The sequence below is a fragment of the Equus asinus genome, chromosome 10, assembly GCF_041296235.1.
Source record: "Equus asinus isolate D_3611 breed Donkey chromosome 10, EquAss-T2T_v2, whole genome shotgun sequence".
Taxonomy (NCBI): Eukaryota; Metazoa; Chordata; class Mammalia; order Perissodactyla; family Equidae; genus Equus; species Equus asinus.
The window spans coordinates 16,189,420-16,208,102 of record NC_091799.1 but is presented as its reverse complement, the minus strand read 5'-3'; the positions used below and the strand labels follow the sequence as shown (position 1 = coordinate 16,208,102).

The window sequence follows — 18,683 nt, the reverse complement described above, 5'->3', positions numbered from 1 at the left end:
ATAAAAGAAGTTTTTTGAATGTTTTTTAAAAAGGCTTTTTTAAAGAAATCACAAAAGGAAATTGTTATAGGATATACACATTTGCCAGTTACTGATGCTTGGTGTCGGGGTGAGTGTGGAGGGGATAGCAGCATATGTGACGATGAAGAACATTGGCTGAAACAGCTAGTTTGTAGGGTTCTTGGGATGCATCAAACAGGCAGTGGACAGACAGCTTGCCTTTTCTCTGGCTCCCCCTCCTTGTAAAGAAGTCAGAAGGCGACTCCTTACTATTTTGTGACCAAGGATCTGCCCAGTTTTGAACAGTGTGATCATTCTGAGCTTTTCTGCCCCATTCACGGGGTAGCTGTGATAGTTCATCTCCCTAAAGCAGGAAAGGGACTGTCAGGGCTTGTTCCAACTCTAAGATTGACATATTTGCTTTATTTTGTTTTGTTTCGTTCCTTTTTTTTTTGAGGAAGATTAGCCCTGAGCTAACGTGTGCCGCCAATCCTCCTCTTTTTGCTGAGGCAGACTGGCCCTGAGCTAACATCCATGCCTACCTTCCTCTACTTTATATGTGGGACGCCTGCCACAGCATGGCTTGCCAAGTGGTGCCATGTCTGCAGCCGGGATCCGAACCAGCGAACCCCGGGCTGCAGAACGGAACATGCAACCTTAACCGCTGTGCCCCCTGGCCAGCCCCTGTTTCGGTTTTTTCTTTAAAGGTCAGCTGCCTACTCTGATCTACCATGATGACTCTGTTGATGTTTTTTTTTTATTATTTCTTAGAAACTTCATATGAGTCTTACTTTTGGAATTAAAAGTTACTGATATGTTTAGAAAAGTTTTCTAAAGATTTTATTTTTTTCTTTTTCTCCCCAAAGCTCCCTAGTACATAGTTGTGTATTTTTAGTCGTGGGTCCTTCTAGTTGTGGCATGTGGGACGCCGCCTCAGCGTGGCTTGATGAGCGGTGCCGTGTCCACACCCAGGATTCGGACCGGCAAAACCCTGGGCCGCTGCAGCAGAGCACACAAACTTAACCACTCAGCCACGGGGCCAGCCCCTAAAAAGTTTTCCTTTTCTGGCTACCTTGCGTGTCCCAAAATACACGCTCTCACATTTAGGACAGGGTGTAACAGATTAATAATTTCAGCTTGAATATTCTTGGTCTTTTGTTTCCATCTTCTTGTCAGATGTTTCTTTTTTCCCCGTCTTTTTTAATTGCGATGTATAGTATACACACAGAAGCGTATATAGTACTTATGTTGAGTACAAACAATTATGATCACCTTTGTAACTGTCCCCTAGGACAAGAACTAGAACAGTGCTGGCACCCTGGAACGCCTGTGTGTACCTTACATCCTTTCCCAACTCTAGAGTAACCCCTATCATGAAGAATGTTATCATAATCATTTCCACACTTTTCTTTATATTTACCATCTATACATGTAGCCCTAAACAATATATTTTAGGCTTATATTAAAATTTTCTCTAGAATTGACCAAGGAGTCACATTCTGTGATCTTATATATATAAGGTTTTTTGATTGACATTAAACTTCATTTGAACACATGAAATATATGAAAAACATGGAGAAATGTTTAAATGTAGAAAATGTAGCCTCAATCGCTGTTGTCTAAAACCATAGGTGTGAATTCTGATGAGGGAACATTGGTCCTTTTCCTTTTCAAGTATCAGATGAACCTCCTTTATTTCTCAGGAGTATTTTTTTACCTGAAAAGCAAAGTAATATGTTGTCTTGAAAACTAGATAACTGCATTCTAGGTTATCTCTGCAGACTTCTGTGAAAACCCATCGCTGATGGATAGATACATGATAAAGCAAGTATAGCAGAATATTACTGGTTGAATCTAGGTAGTGGGTGTATAGGTATTCACTGTATAATTCTGTCAACTTTTCTGTTAGCTTGAAAATTGTTAGAACAAAATATTGGGAGGGAATCATAGAGTAAGAAAATATCTGTTTAAATTCTGCTCTGGGAGAATTTGAGTAATTTAAGTAGTCTATCTTTATATTCTTCTGTCTATAGTGTTCATGATTTATTTCTAAGATTTAAAAATTTAGCTGAGGATTTGAGTACCCTTAAATTTTTTTTCTTCACTTACAGTTTTTCTTTAACATCAGCACCAATGACCAAGAAGGCCTCTACAGTCTGTATTTTCATAAATGCCTTACAAAAGAAGTTTCATCTCATAGCAAGTTTTCATTCAACCTTGATGTGAGTACCATATGGAGTGTGTCCCACATAGATTTTGTCAGCTGTGTAAAATGGGAGGCATTTATTTCTCTATAAGAATAGATTTTAAGAACACTTAAGCAGAGTAAGAGAAAAATGTGGCCAGAATAACGTCTCTGCCAGTGGGCAGGATACTTCAGCGGAAGATTCGTAAATAAGAAAGTGTAAAGCAATTTAGGGTGTGTTTACACTTCAGCCTGTGAGTTAAGAATGAGCTTATTTTCTGCTGGTACTCACTTTCTTAAGCTTAATTGTAGCAGCTAAGATTACATACAAGTTGCTGGATATGTGATGATCTGTTCCTGAAAATTGATTTCATGTTGGTTTCAGATTGAGATCACAGAGAAGAACCCTGACAGCTACCTCTCAGCGGGAGAGACCCCTCTCCCTAAATTATACATTTCTATGGCCTTTTTCTTTTTCCTTTCTGGGACCATCTGGATTCACATCCTTCGAAAACGACGGTAAATTATTACTTCCTTGAGCCCTTCAACTTAGAGTGTGTTGGGATTTGTATAATTTCACCTTTTGCTGGCTTCTGAACCTGGAAGGAATTGGCACTGGCCTATTCCTCAAACCGGCCTTGCAGTGAGGGAGGCGTTTGCATGCCCTGCTGTTTATTTACTTCCCATTGCTTTGTTTAGAAAGCAAATCCAAATATTTCAATAACGTACAAGGAAAGTAAAATGTATAAGCGAAGTGTTTCCATAGCAAAGACGCTGCAGTCCAGGACTCATAGTGAACACATTGGTCCCATTCTGGGCTGTTTGTTCTTAAGAGTTGATGAGTGACAATGACCCACTGCCTGGGTGAGAGCATGGCGTCGCTGCTTCGTGCTGAAGTCCTCAGCTCAGAGCCTGTCTGGGACAGATCCTCATCTCCAGAGGCTCCTCGCTGGGGAAAACCTCTTCAAAGGCCACCTGCCTGCCTCGTGGCCTTTCTTCTGAAACCCCTGAGGTTTTAACTTCCCGTACTGGGTTCTTGAGGGGAGCAGCTGCATATGTGTGGAGCTAGTGTTTAATTCTGTCTTCCTCCCCCCAAAATTGAGAACAAAATATTAATTTTCAGTTAAAGAATAGCGTGAAGCATTTATTATTAGTATAAGGCCCATAAACTGAGTAAATGATGGTATGTGAATATGGTATTGTAATATGGATTAATTTAAATTCGTCCAATAGTTAAGGACCCCCAAATATCAAATACCTCTTTCTCTGGAGCACTGGAGCAGAAATTAAGACCTCTTTAATCCCTGGTGGCCTGATTGCCTTCTAGGGGACATGCCCAGCCAGGGTATTGGGCTCTGCTGGGTGCACTTGCTCCTTCCTATTTGTTGTAATATCCTTTACACCCACCAGATGCAAAGACCTTCACAAATCAACAATCTTGTTGATTTGTGAAGGGCCCTATGTAGTCGTGTTTGGACTGGTTGATCAGTCAGCCATTAATAAGAAAAAAAGAATCCTACAAATTCAGGTCAGAAAGGGTTTTTTTGTTTATTTTTTTAAAGAAAGTTTTGCTCTTGCACTTATTAGAAGAGTAAGAACTAGGAGTCAGACGCCTGATTTCCAGTGTGACCGAGCACTGTTAGCACCCGTGTGCCCAGCTTCACTCTTAAGTGTGCTTTTCCTTGGCTGCCAAACCGGGACAGTGATAATTTCCCTTCTTCCTCTGAGAGCCTTAGATCCTTAGATTTTTTTTACGTAATTACCCCAAAATACTGTGTATGAGAGGGCTTTGCAAATCAGGGTGCTATGCAAATATGAGGTCCACGCAAAACAGCTTACTAGCCAGGTGTTCAGTGGTTTAATTTCCCTTTATTTACTGATGCAGCAGTCCTTGTCACTGATTCACTTATATATAATTGTGGCAACAGTTCTAAATCTGTGGTTAAATGAGACTGACCTACCTTGTACAAAATGTTCTAAACTCTCCTTGAAGTAGAGTATACATTCAGAAATATGTAACATAAGCCCTCCGCCCATCCCCGTGTTTTTCCGGGAGTCCTACAGCCAGTTGTGTTGGGTTGGAAATTTGAGTCCTGTAAAGGATGTGACCCCATGGCTGCCGGTACATTTCAGAGGCTCGTAGTCCCATAAAGCTGGAAGGAACTGAGAGACCTTTGCCTGGTTTTATTGAGGCCTTGAGAGAGGAAGTGAGAGACATGGCTAGTGTCACGTGACAGAGCTGGCACTGGAAGCCAAATCTACTTGCGATGCATACATGGCTCCTCTCAACTCTGAGTTCTCTTGTGGGCCCCAGAACGTGGGGATGGGAATCCTGGGGATGTGGGAAGGGACAACAGGAAGCTAATAGTTTTGGAGTACCCACTCTCTGCTCAGCCACGCACTCGATGTTGGTTAGTTCAACGAATCTTCCAGCAGCATCTTGAGGTTGGTGTTCCCTGTTTGCAGAAGAGGTCACTGAGGCTTAGAGAGATTAAGGTCATCAGGGTAGAACCAGTATTTGAGCCAGGTTGGTGTGGCTTCAGAGCTGTGTTCTTCCTGTCACATCCCTGCCCCAGCCGTGGATGTTTTAACTTGAACTGCAAGGCGAGGTTGCCAGGGGGTGTGGGTGTGCACCACTCTTGACACTGGGCGGTTTTGCACTCTGGTAAATCTCGCTGCTATTTAGGAGTGACAGACTACTCTGGCCTTGACTTCCTTTTTGACCTTCAAATGGGTGGGGACTAGAGCAGGAAAGTACCAGGGAGGAAACCAGCCCGGAAACTGAGTGTGCGTCAGTCCATGCACGCCCTCCTCATCGTTCTGTGCAAGGCCCCCTCTCCTGCTTTATTTTCCCCCTCGTGTCCTGTCCCCTCTCCCATTCCTTCCCACCCGTGGAGAGCCACTCACATGTGTTCAGTATGTGTTATTGGATATTTGTGTATTCTTAAAAATAAATAATGTTTATTGGTGTTGCATGTATTTTTAATTTATATAAACTAAATATATATAGTAAAGACCTAAATCATGTAGATATAAGTATATCTATATAGACAGTATAGTGTAAACTATATAGTATGGTATACTACTAAACTATAGTATAGTATATACTATCTTTCTTGTACATTTTTCACTCGTAATATCCTTTTTAAGGTCTAGTCATCTTGCTGTGTGTACATCTAGTCCATTCATTTTTAGTTACTCTCTAGCACCCATGGTATGCATCCCCACATTTTACTTATCCCTCCCTTTAATGGTGGACCCCTTGGTTGCCTCCATCTGCCTGCTTCCACAAACAGTGCTGTCACGACCCTCCCTCCCACCTGTCCCCTTATGGCTCTGTGCAACCTCTGAGGCACATTCCCAGAGGAGGTGTACTAGGTGTGGGGTCAACGTGCATTTAATTTCATTCAGTGCCGCCAGCCTGCCTGCCTGTGTGCCCGTACCAGCTCACCCTTCTGCCCACAGGCCGAAAGGTCTTGTCTCCCTGCACACTCACCGATACCGACAGCTTATTTTTGCCAGTCTGATGGGTATAAATGGTACCTTATTTTATTTTGCATTTCTCTGAATATTAGGGATGTAAATCATCTTTGCAGGAAATTGTTAACCATTTGGGTTTTCCCTCTTGTGACTGCCTGTCTTCTTCGCATAGTTTTCTGTGCAGTTTTCTCTTTTTCTGGTTGCTTTGCATGCGTTTCTTGCATATTCTGGGTGTCAGTCCCTTGTCTTCTCCCAGTCTGTTAAACTTGTCTCTAGTAGTCGTTGTTGAATAAAAATCTTTCATGTTAGTGGAGTCAAAGCTAGCTAATTTCAGTCTTTTGAGCAGTGCCTCTTGGATCTTAAGAGCCCTCTTCCCACTTCAGGATCCCAAAATGTGGGGGGTCCCCCTTTATGGAAGTGTGAAGTAGAGATCCAGCTTTCTTTCTCTATCTAGGTTTGAGCTGAATTGTCCCTGTGCCGGTTATTAACCAGCCTGTTCTTTTCCCACTGAGTTGGAGCTTTCCCTTTGGCCGTCCCTGCTGTGTGGTGCCAGTTCCCCTACAGCTGCACCTCATTGCCTCTGCTTTCTCAGGATTTCGTGTCGTTTTCACGGATCCGTCCACCCCGCTCTTGCCTCTGTGGCCTTTTCAAGCTGGTTTTCGGGGAGGAAGCTGGCAACCTATTTCGATTTCCATCTTATCAGAACTCGGAACCCATCACATCTGGCTTCAGTGCATAGCTCTCAGTTCCCTTCACAACGTTAAATTGCATGTGAGGGATGACCTGAGGACTCCGTTTGAGGCCTTTTCTATTGGCAGAAGCTACTTTTTAAAAAGTCTTCATGTTTGTGATTTGCTTAGATTATATTTACTGTCTCCTTATAAATATATCTGATGCTTGGCACTCCAGCTGTCCTTTGGGTGAATGGAATATTCCTTTAATTCTTTTCTCTGTTTTTATAGGAATGATGTATTTAAAATTCACTGGTTGATGGCGGCCCTTCCCTTCACCAAGTCTCTTTCTCTGGTGTTCCATGCAGTATGTATTAGTATTTTGCAGTCATTCATGAAATGATGTACAATGTCTAGATGATTGGGAAAAATCAATTAGAAGAAAGGAGGCAGATCAGTGGGAAACAAAAGCGGAAAGAGTCCCTGTCTCACGAGCCTCCTTTGGTCTGGGAGGGACTGGCCTCGGGGGGACATCATCACAACCTCCTTAAGACTAGACCTAAGACATCTTTTGATATTACCTGCAGACCTGGAGCTTTCCTCCAACACTTGTTGGTTTTTATTTCTTTGGGGCTTTTTTGTCATTTCTTGAGATAAGAGTGCCACCTGGTGAATTGTTTCCATGACTTCCCTTATTTTTCCAAATATTCCCTCATGTTCCCATTTGATTTGAAGGTCCGTGTTATTTTCTCTTATTTGAGAGAAAACGGATGCTCTAAAGATCAAGGTCTAAGAATTGAGCTTAAGCTTTGAATATGTAGTACTAATACAAATTGAAATGAGCCTGCCCGTGGGCATAAGACCACAACTTCTCCAATTTGCAGGCCTCCAAGGCACCCACGGGCCACACCTGCGAGCATGCCAGTCTGCGGACAGGTGCTCTCCTCCTGCACTTAAACATGTTGCTGTAGAAAAAGTCATATTAGGTCCAGTTACCGTCTCAAGAAATGACAGTTATTTGGATAATTTCCCATTTGGATCTAAGTTAAAAGATTCCTCTGGAACCATATAGATCATGAATGATGGGATCCTTGAGTCACTTCAACGTCTAGCTAGCCATCTGTGATAGAATGAAAGATGTATAAAAAATTGGTATCAGCTTTGTGAGTTCTTCCAGGAAGCATTTTGGGTACCCTACTGAAACTTGCCACTTTAATTAAAATTGGCAGCTTCAGGTAGCTCTAAATTTTACAGAATTTTTTTCAAAGAAAACCTAGTTGAAGCTGGGTGATTCCACACAGATGTGTTACTGACTGGCTTATTCACTTTTATAAGCAGCTGGAGCATGAAAGATAAAGTTCTTGGCTGGAATACTGAAAAGACCTGTGGCATTTGGATCTTAGAGATTTTAAAGAAGAGAATGGCAGCCATTTGCCAGGGTGAATCACCTGCCTCAAGAGAGGGACCTGGGCTGGATGTTAGTGACTTTGAAACCTTGAGTCGGGTTTCTCAAGCTCCCTGACGTTGTTAGTGCACTCACATGCTTAATTGTGAATTGGCGAGTGAGTTATCAGGGCGTGGCATGGGGGACGTCCTCCACCAGGAAGTCCTCTGGTGGCCTTTCCTGTTCCACTGTGCACTGGGGCTCGAGGTGGATGGGCCTGTCTGAAACGTGCTCGTTCGGTTGCAGATCGACTACCACTACATCTCCTCCCAGGGCTTTCCCATCGAAGGCTGGGCTGTGGTGTACTACATCACTCACCTGTGAGTATGCGGCATGCCACACAGAGGACTCGGGCCCTGGAATGGTGCGCGGGAGAAGTGGGGGAAGCCGTGGTAGGAAGAGGCCTGCCCCAGGTTGATGGCCCTGCCTCCTTGGCAGCCTTTCTGGGTTCCTGCCATGCCAAAAGGGTGTGGCATGCAGGTGGCTGTGCAGACTTGAGAAGTTGGGGCTGTAGGTGTGCTCCTGGGAGGGGTTGCCTCCCTGCAGGGATTGGCTGCTCAGGGTGGGGGTGCGTAGCTAACTATTTGCATGTCCGGAGAGAAGTGTTGCACATGTGAGATGAGTTTCCTGAATCGGGCCACCTATCTTTTGCAAGAAGCATGTGAAATCCTAGAGTGCACTGTAGAATGTAACTCTCAGAGTGAGAGTCTGAAGAGGCCCGTCAGTGTCTGTTAAATGTTTTCTTTTCCAGTTTGAAAGGGGCACTGCTGTTCATCACCATCGCGCTCATTGGCACCGGCTGGGCTTTCATTAAGCACATCCTTTCCGATAAAGACAAAAAGATCTTCATGATTGTCATCCCACTCCAGGTAAAGGAACTCCACCCCCGCTTGGCCTAGTTCCGTCTTGGCACTTCGCAGGGCTCAGCTGCAGGCCTGTCTCACTCAGAAACCCTGCCTCTGCCACCGGGGGTTCTCTTTCTGCATTCTGACAGACCCAGGACCTCTAGTGATTGCACTGGGAGATTTTTGACCATCAGTCATCTTTAAACCAACATGTGGGCACCTATACTTTGCACAGAGAGCTGCTGAAAAATTAGAGCAACCAACACACAGCCTTCTTTTCTGCATCCTTTCTCCCTCTAACAAAATGGTCCTCTTAATGAAGAAGCGATTTTATTAACAAATTACTTTACAACTGCAGATGACACCAGTGAGCTTCCGTAAGGTAGACTGTTAAGTAGGCGTCAGGGGCAAGCCTTTCTTAAACCCTTCCTGTGTTTGGGACCCTGGGGTGGAGGCCAGCCTTACAAGGCTGTGAGCCCCTCAGGGGAGGAACTGTGTCTTGAAGATAAATAGACGTACTGGAAGCAGAACCTGGACCTAAGGAACTCATAATAAACAGGAGGTCTTTGGGGCTGGCCCTGTGGCCGAGTGGTTAAGTTCGTGCGCTCTGCTTCGGCAGCCTGGGGTTTCGCCGGTTCGGATCCTGGGTGTGGACATGGCACCACTTATCAAGCCATGCTGAGGCAGCGTCCCACATGCCACAACCAGAAGGACCCACAACTAAAAATACACAACTATGTACTGGGGGGTTTTAGGGAGAAAAAGGGAAAATAAAGTCTGAGAGTAAACAGGAGTGTGCAATTACCCTGCTCTGCTTGACCAAAGAGCATCTGTTGGATAAAGTTGTTCTTGCCAGCTGACCTCATTGTGGAGCACAGTGTGAATGTGGCAGGCTTCCCAGCGAAGGAAGGGGCAACTCCCTAGGCACCCAGATCAGCCCACTCAACACTGGTGATCGGTGGGTTAGCAATGTTTGCAGCAAAGCCTCCTTCACGTTCAGTAATAAAGGACATACGTGAGTGCCGAGTGAATGGTACAGACCACTTGCTAGAGGTTTCTGAGGAGAGAGTAATCCCCCACTTCGAATGATCTGGAAGGCTTTATCATGGAGATGGGCTTTGCCTAGATGGTTAAGGAAAGAAACAGGACGGAGGCAGAGGAGCAGTAGCAGAAGCACGTGATCCTACTGTCTGGTGAACAGGAGGCGCGGGGGCCTGTGTGGGTCTTGCTGTTGAGCCACTGGGACCACGTCTCTGCCAGGCCAAGTTCTGCAGCCTGCCAAGGTCTCAGAGCCCAGAGTACCGGGCCTGGGTCCTCTTCCCACGTGCCGGACAGCTCCTGTTTCCCCTTCCCTCTGGTAGCTGCAGCCATCCTCTCCACTTTGGAGTCTCCCTCGCTGGCCGGGGCTGTGATGCAGTGGGCACCGTCTTCCCAGCTTCCCCGCTTTTGTTCCCAGAAGGGGCAAAACACAAGGTTACCTGTCAGGTCTCTCTGAGGAAACAAGGACATTCAAATAATTACAGTGAAGAAGTGACAAGTATTTAACCTTTGGGACTAGTCTTTGAAGGCCTTGAACATCAGCCCAAAAAGTTAAAGCTGCTTCCTCTTGACCACAGGGAGCCACTGCACGCTTCTGAGTGAGAAGTGTGTGGCATACAAAGTGGCGTTTCGGGAGCATGATTGGCACGTTGTTGCACACCAGCCCTTCTGGGAACGCTTTGTCTCTCGTGACAGGAGTGTGCACAAAGGACAGAAGGGACTTAAGGGTGTGAGCTGTGGAAACCCTGTTTTCCACTTTGTCGCCATAGACAGAGCCACAGGTGCAGACGTTTAGGACAGACTGGGCTTCGGGAGGAACCCAGAATGGGGTCGGTGGGAGACTGAAATTGCAAAATAATTTTTGCATTTATATGAGGCGAAGTATGGCTTCTGTGCTGAGTTAACTCAGTCCTAGGTAGAGGAACTTCGCTTGGAGATGCCCCAAGTGCTAGCACAACAGATTGCACAGTTTTGTAGAAGTCTGGAGAACTACCTTTACTGCAAGTCAAGTCGAGTACTGGGGACCGTGGACTTCTCATGGACTGTGGAGGTGGGATTAGAATCCTTGCGTCTGTTCTCGTGGTAATCTTAAAAGAATGTCTCATAGATTATGTCTCCCTCATGCTGAGCAGCATCCCAGTTTTCAAAACATTGTCATCTCAGTTTAGTCATCTGAAGGACTTTTCATAATATGCCAAGAGCTTAATATCAGGACTGAACACACAAGGCACAGCCTTAATTTTGGAAATCGAAGCAGAACATGGACGCGGATGAACCTCAGTGGGAAGAACTGAGCTGTGTCCACGTAGAGAGGACCTGGACAGGAGTTACTGCTGTGAGGAGTCTGCCGTGCTTGCATCTCTGGTCTCTGAGAACACAGTCCCGTTATCTGGCGCGGAGAAGGTGACCGTCAGGGAGAGCCAGAGCTACCCACGCAGGGAGAACTGGGCCCGAGGAGCATGGGCACTGTGGCTAACCGAGATGGAAAGTGCCCCCTGTTTAGCACCTGAGTGGCTGTGCTGAGGCCTGGGGTGCCTGGAAAGCAAAGTGTCCCAGTTATCGCTTGCCGCATAATACATCACCCCCAAACTTAGTAACTTACAACAGCGCTCGGGAGCGGCTTCACTGGGCGGGTCTGGCTTCAAGTCTCGTGCATTACGTGGTCAGACAGTGGCTGGGCTCCTCTGGAAGTCTTCACTTCCCTCTCCCTCCTGGCCTGGGGAGACTGGATCTGATAGGGCCAGCACAGCTGGGGCTCCTTGGGCGTCTTTGTCTCTCTCTGCCTGCTCTGGCCAGCATGGCAGCTTCGAGGTAGCCAGACTTCTCACAAGAAGCCTCAGGGCGCTCCAAGGGTTTGTGTCTCAAGAGAGAGAGCCAGGCAGAAGCTGCATTCTTTGTATGACCTACCTTGGAAGTCCATGGCGTCACTCCCACCTTACTGTATTGGTCAGAGCAAGCACAATCTCAGGAGGAGGGCACAGAGACTGCTTCTTGGCAGGAGAATGGCAAAGTTCTGGAAGAGCATGTGGGACTGGAAATAATGCTGTGGCCACAGGTTGAGGGCTTGCAGGCCAGGTGTCCAGCCCCCACTGGGGCTGTGGTCATGAAGATCTCCCTGCGCTTTGGGGCCTCAGTGACTTTTCATGTCCTATAGGTGCTGGCGAATGTGGCCTACATCATCATAGAGTCCACCGAGGAGGGGACGACGGAGTACGGCTTGTGGAAGGACTCTCTGTTTCTAGTTGACCTGCTGTGCTGTGGAGCCATCCTCTTCCCAGTGGTATGGTAAGTCCTCGGAGGGAGGGAGGCTGCATGTGCACCACGAGGCTTGTCGTCAAACCCAACAGCTGGACCAGCCATTCGCAAACTGGTTCGAATCACACGGGGCATCTCTTTAAGAAATACAGCTTCCTGGTCCCAGACTGAATCAGTCTTCAGGGCAGGACCCTGGAATCCGTCTTTATCAAGTTCCCCAGTGGATTCTGATAGAGCTAGTCTGGCTCTGTGACTGGCTTTTAGCACCATTTAGACAATAGAGAAGAGTCTGGAAATGCGAACTTAGTAGCAGCACAAATAGCAGCAAGAATTTGGAGGGGAGGGAGTTGAAGAAATCCCATAGCCTTTTCTTGCCAAGTTAGTTGGAAAATGAGGAAGTCCGTTAACATAAAACTAGTGGTAGTTCTCAGCATGTAAACATTCTAGATATCTTCAGAATGGGCTCCTTCATTCCTGGAAATGGCAGGCTTTAGATGCATATGCTGGGCTCTGGTTATGTGTAAAGAAATGGTAGTGCTAAGTCAGTGGTTGGTGAGAAATAATATCCTCATTAAATCTCATGCAAAGTGAAGGAAATTCTTGGTAGAGTAGGAAACAAGTTGAGGACAAACGGCGAGCAAAAATGAAGCACCCTTATAATGAGCTAGTTCCACGGCTACTTGAAAGCAATTAACTCTTATGGAATAAAGTTTAGGAAAATAGATTTACCTGCCTTCTATTAGAAGGGAGCTGTTCCTCAGTGCAATGCCCCCTGCAGTCAGTTAATATTCTTTAGGATCCCCGGGTTTATCAGGTCACTCGTGTCTGAGTTTTTTAGGGTATGGTGCCAGTGGAGTGTAATGCTCATTCTAGCCAGTTAGATTCACTCTTAACCTTAATTCCATCGTACGTCACACGTGTACATAGAGCAGTGCAGCGGACACCTGCCACTGTGGAAGAGAGCGCAAATGAGTCTAATCTCCACACTTCCTCGAGTCCTGCCAGGAATAAGTAACTCAGGCATCTGTAGCAGGAGGACCAGCATTATCTTCAGATAGAAAGAGCATCTTATTACTAGGGAACGGAGTGGAGAACCCTCCTCTTAGATCTGCCACACTCAGCAAAGTAGAAGGGACATGGGGGTTTGGGAAGACCCAGTGCACTATAAAGCTACAAGGGGCCATTTCCTGCCACTTGATGATTAAAACCCTCACGAGCAGATGCCAAATGGCAAGATTCTTTAAGGTAAATATCCTGAAAATTGCTGTAAAATGAAAAACATCAAGTACTAAGAGGTGATGTAAGAACTAGTATTGATGATTTCTTTTAAATATTCAGCTTCAGCCAGCATTGGTTTGGTGTTCTCTGTGCTAGTTAACGTTCACATGTTGTGCCAGTCACTTGTCACAGGTGGGCAAACTATGGAGGTTTTTGGAGAAATGACTTGTTCATGGTCCAGTAAAGAGTGGGTGGCCATGTGAGGACTTGAGCTGTCTTCCCCCTGCACCGTGTCTGCCTGTGCTGCTCTCATCCTTTAAGAAAGACTTCCCTGGTGCCTTTGAACCCTGCCTGGAACTCTCATCTATAGCTCCTTTAATAATGTTAATGTCCCCTGCCTGAACTGTAATGATGGTACTTAGTTACTGGCACATTGCAGCTGGAAAAGACTCCCTGGAGGTCGGCATTTTTCAGCAGTTATAAATCTCCAGTCAATGAATACAAAGTTTGAACGAAGCCACGTGCTCACAGCTCCTGGACCTAGACTTTAGAAATTGGCCTGTGACCTTCTTATGGGGGCCATTCTGTCTAGGAAGCAGCTAAACTCACTGATGCTTCTCGTCTTAGTAGTGTTGGTGGGGGGTAGTTGTGGGAATGAGAGATTGGGTTGAGAAATCAGGAGTGTTCAATGGTTATATTTTGTTTTGTTTCTCCTCACATGCAGGCCCCTGCCATGCTTTGTTCAGCCAGCAGAGGGCGTGTTTGACTCACAGCCTGAGCACCACATGGGCGGAGTGCCGATTGTCAGAGATGTCGGTGCTAGGAGAGCCTGCTCAGTCTAGTCCAGCCCTTCCGTCTATGGTGGAGGGACTCGGGGCCTTCAGTTGCTAGTACTGGAAACGGACAGGAATGCAAGTTTGTGAGCTAACTTTTTGTTCCCAAATGTTTATTTTTAGGTCAATCAGGCATTTACAAGAAGCATCAGCAACAGATGGAAAAGGCAAGTTCCCTTGTGCTCTTGTGCTGCTCACCTTCCCTGAAGCCACAGGCCTGGGCGCTGCAGAGGGGCGGAGGACGGGCCCGGGAGGCGGCGCGAGCCCTGGGCCCGCTCTGTGAGGCAGCATGGCGTTGCTGGGTGGAGAGGCAGGTGGCACCCATTGCGGAGACCAGCTGTGAGGAGGCCTGGGGTGGCTGCTGCTCTTTGGGATGATTCATTTCACTGCCACTCGTGAGCGTGATTTCACCTTCTCAAAACTGAGTCGGGAAGAGAGAATCTTGTTTTGGGGGGACCGGCTAACACTTCACTGTGAGAACAGGAGGTTCAGGATTGAGGCTGGCTATGTGTAAAGCGTCCCTTTCTGCTGATGTCACACGCTTCCAAAATAGAGGTGTCGGTATTAATTTACAACGAGACTGATGCCACAGAGAACCTTTGACACGCTCTGATTTATAAGTGCTTGTGCCATTATAACTTTTTGCATTCACCTGATTTTCCAACCGTGCCTGCTAAATCAGAAAAGATACCACAAAGAAAACGTTTTGTGTGTTTCTGGGCTTATTTGAAAAATGTCCACAACTACAGGCTGCTGTGGCACAAATGGGCATTGCCGACCACAAGGGGTCAAGGAGCAGTGCTGTCAAAGGCCAGAGCTGCCTCTGGAGCCGTGACATCATACACCCAGTGCTGATAGTAATCATGTTCTTTAAGGCAGATTGTCCAGTTCTTGTTGTAAATAAAGTTTTGTTGCTGACCTATTTTCTGATTATAAAAGTAAAGGGGATTCATTTCAGGAAAGTCAGAAAACATGTCCAGTCATGCATTGCATAATGATGTTTCGGTCAAGGATGGACCATATGTGTGACAGTCGCCCCGTAAGATGAGTACCATGTAGCCCAGGTGTGTAGTAAGCTGTACATGTAGGTTTGTGTAAGTAATTATAATGTGCACACAACGATGAAGCAGCCTAACAGCACATTTCTCGGGATGTATCCGATCGTCATGCAACACAGGACTGTAGTAGGTACATATTTTAGTTCACACTTGCTGTACAATTAATATCACAGTACTTTCTTAAAATTGAATTAGACCTGCCTTCAAGGCTTCACTCCAGTGTCAGGGGACATCCAGCGTTCTTATTTAGAGCACGGTGTTCAGCGGTGCCCCTGGTTTCCGCCCACAGTGGTTCCTATTGAGAGTCCTGCTGTCTGGCTTGGGTACCACTCTTGTGTCTGGGCAGCCTGTGAGGGTCTTGCCTCGGCTGGGAGGTCTGGCCAGTGCTCTGAGTCCAGCCTCTCAAGGCCCACTGGGCTTCTCGAGTGGCCACAGACCCCACTCACAGAATGTGCCAGCTCTTGTTTTCTTTCCAGTCCTGGGAAATAGCTCTTTGTTTTCTCCTCTTTTCCGTCAGAGGCACTGGGTTCCCTTCTCCCTCTGGGATACCCTCTGGGATAAGTTCTTTTCAGTGAGTTTAAGCTGGAACTTTGCAGAAATCTTGTGCTAAAAAAGCCTGGCTACATTGCCTTCCTCTGAGCCACAGAACTCTGAGAGCCCTCCTGACTTCTTGGAATAGGGTAAAGGGGAATCATAAAAAATAAATCAGAATTTTAATAAAGCACCCTACCACAAACAGAAGAGTCCAAAGGAGAAAGTAAAACCCCATTTTCTGGGAATAATTGTCGTTTGGGTATATTCTTGTCTTTTTTTTTCTCTTCTATACACATCATATTAAAAAGGGGTTTTATTATTTCTGTGACTTAGTTAATGTGTCTTTCTCTTATTTTAATATATTGAGATGAGACATTTTAATTTTTTCATCTTTATACACTTCACTATTTCTAGATTCATTTTTCTGACTTTGGCTGAAGGTGTGTAAAAATCCCACGGGCAGGGTTTCCCCGTTGACGGGTTTCATCTGTGCTTTTCTTCTTGGCCTCATCCTTCCCTGTTTGCGACTTGCTCCGGTCCTCCCTCACCAGTTCCCCACCCCCCCGCCATCACTCTAGCCCTCTGACTGCCTCCGCCTTCTGCCCCGTGCTTTGGAGGGCTCGGGCTGACTGTGTAGGTGACTGTCTCTGGGACCTCTTACTCCGTGAGAGCGTGGTCATCAGCTGAGATCTTAGTGCAGTATCCTGCCTGGGCAGAGAGCACTGCAGGGGAAGCCCAAGATGGACTCGTCATTGTCCCCTAGCATCATGGGGAAGGGAAACTTTATGGAACAGGAGTGCTTTTGTCATCGCCTGGGGCACACAGGCAGTTTCTCGTCTTTTCCACCAGGTGACAGCATGAGACCTCTTCAGCAGAGAGCAAACGCGGACACAGGGAGTCGCGCAAACCCCCCACCCCGGGCTCTCCTTCAGCACTCTCAGGATGACATATTGTTAAGGAAGCACCAGTTTCTCATCAGCGGGTATCACAAACCCTTTGAAAGGGGGACAGAGTAGATTAGCCTAGAATGGGGGTGTCTCCTTGATTCGTGTTCTTTCACCGAATTGATTTAGGCTGAGGGATGCTCTTGAGCTGATCTGCAAATGCTTATTTCACTCCGTCCTTTGAGAAGTGGTCATGCTTGGGACACTTCCCAAGTCAGGGCAGCTGTGTTCCCACAGCTGAAGTCTCCCCGGCAAGGAACCCTCAGGAGCAGCGCCCTGTGCTGTCAGGCCAGCCTCGGGTGTGACTGCAGAGTGGCTGTGCCCTGTCCACTCCAGGATGGCACCACGGCAGCACCGGGAAGCTGGAGTGAACGCACAGCTGACCGCCTGCTGGTGCTGGTCCCAGGATGTCTTGGTTGACCCTCTGTGTTCCTCAGTCCCATCCTGTCCCCTCACCCCCTGAGATCTAGCCCATCCTAGAGGCATCTACGCAAAGTAAAGGCCAAGGGCAGGAATGTCTCCTACTGGATTTGGAAGCATTTTGCTGGATGGTGCCTGACACTCTGGTTCCTGTTCTTAGGCCCATTATTCCACTGACTCATTGCACGACCTTAACAGCGACTTGGGCTTAAGTGTTTCAGTTTTAAGTGCAGTCCAGGCTGACTAACTGCAGGTGGGGGAAATGCTCTTTGTCCTTGTCCCTCTGCATTCGGGATTGCATCTGGCTTTCAGGGAGGGTTCGTTTGGATTTCGTGCGCTTCTTTGTCTCTGGGTTCCTTCCGACTGAACCTGAGGGAAGTATAAAGGAAAAAGTTACAGATGAAGCTGCCTGCTGTCCTTAAGCTGTGTCTTTGTCTCTGCTGTCGCACACTCTGCTGTCGTTTAGAGTTGCTGCCGCGCCCGTCCTCTGAGAGGAGGCTTAATTGAGTGTTGCACAGGCGCGCCGCGCTCTGTCCCCTGGGTCTCGCCTGCCAACATTCACTGGCTGTTCCTGCCCTTGAGCCTGCGCCCATTTCCTTCTCGTTCGTTCTCCAGCGTCATCACCTTAGAGGGCTGGCTGGGGGATACACACCATACGTTTAATTAACAGGCTCTGCTTCTGATCTTCTGGGGTTTTTTCCTTGTGTTTCTGAGGAAAATTGGTGGAAGTATTCTGAGGAATCTTAGCTTTTAGGTGAGCTTCACAAGCCTTTAAACAAATGGTGATTGGCGAGCCGGAGGCTTTGTGGAGGCATGGCTTCACTTGGAGCTGCGGCCGTGTCGAGGTCCTGTGCCCCTGAGAAGTATTGGTCAGGGCAGAGTTCTCAAGAGGCTCCTCGGAGTCAGAGCCATTTCCATAATAAGACATTATCCACCTTTTTCGCTGTTGGCATTTGCAGAGGGTGCACAAGCCGAGGCGGGGAGAACAGCTGGCGCCTCAGCGAGCGTCAGGGCATGGCACCACCCTGTGTCGGTGGCCCTGGCATTCTTCACTGCCACCTTCTTGCAGGGGGGAAAAGGGCTCATTTCACTCAAGAGTGGCATTGGTGAAATAGTAAAAGCTATTAATGTTATTAAATCTCTACCCTTGCATATGGTCTTTAACCTTCTGGGGGACGAACTGGGAAGTAGGCCTAAAGCACGTCTGCCGCGTACCGAGGTGCGACGGTCGTCTAGAGGGAGAGCACGTGTAGTTGCTTGAGTTGCAAGCTGAACTAGCCACTTGTCTCTTGGGGCACCGTTTGTATTTGAAAGATGGTGACAGTCAAACTATGGGTACTGAAGCTTGGAGTTTTGGCAGACATTTTCTTGAAAATGAACCAAATAAACATCTCACTTCAGGGAAACAACTACAAGTATTTGTTGCCAGTGATCTAATTTTCACTTGAAAGCACAAATTTCAATTTCGGAAGACTTAGATCCACCGCTGCAAGCTCGACAGCTTCCCGGTTCTTAAAAGAGCTCTAATGTGAGCAGGGGGACTTTTAAGAAATATTTTGTGATAAGAATTTGCAGTGTTTTGGAGGTGTGCATAACTCAGTGAAACAGTATTTTCCACCTGATCAGTGCATGTTACACAGTCATGCATGGATAGAAGATCCAGTCAAAGTGCAAGATGGACCAGTGGATTTTAATTGACAGAGTGTGAAAAGTCAGTGATACAGTTTCAGATTTCCCACTTCGCTGATCTTCGAGAA

The 18,683-nt window shown here is 46.7% G+C and overlaps 1 protein-coding gene across 1 annotated transcript in view; it reads left to right on the top strand.

Annotated features, from left to right (window-relative positions):
* GPR107 (G protein-coupled receptor 107) overlaps window positions 1–18,683 on the top strand; it is a 70,734-nt gene that overhangs the window by 28,326 nt on the left and 23,725 nt on the right. Inside the window, exons 8-14 of the mRNA XM_014863461.3 lie at window positions 2,112–2,222; window positions 2,571–2,704; window positions 6,628–6,703; window positions 8,027–8,100; window positions 8,532–8,649; window positions 11,819–11,949; window positions 14,094–14,137. Of these exons, the coding sequence (XP_014718947.2) occupies window positions 2,112–2,222; window positions 2,571–2,704; window positions 6,628–6,703; window positions 8,027–8,100; window positions 8,532–8,649; window positions 11,819–11,949; window positions 14,094–14,137 (688 nt within the window). The remainder of the gene's footprint in view (window positions 1–2,111; window positions 2,223–2,570; window positions 2,705–6,627; window positions 6,704–8,026; window positions 8,101–8,531; window positions 8,650–11,818; window positions 11,950–14,093; window positions 14,138–18,683) is intronic.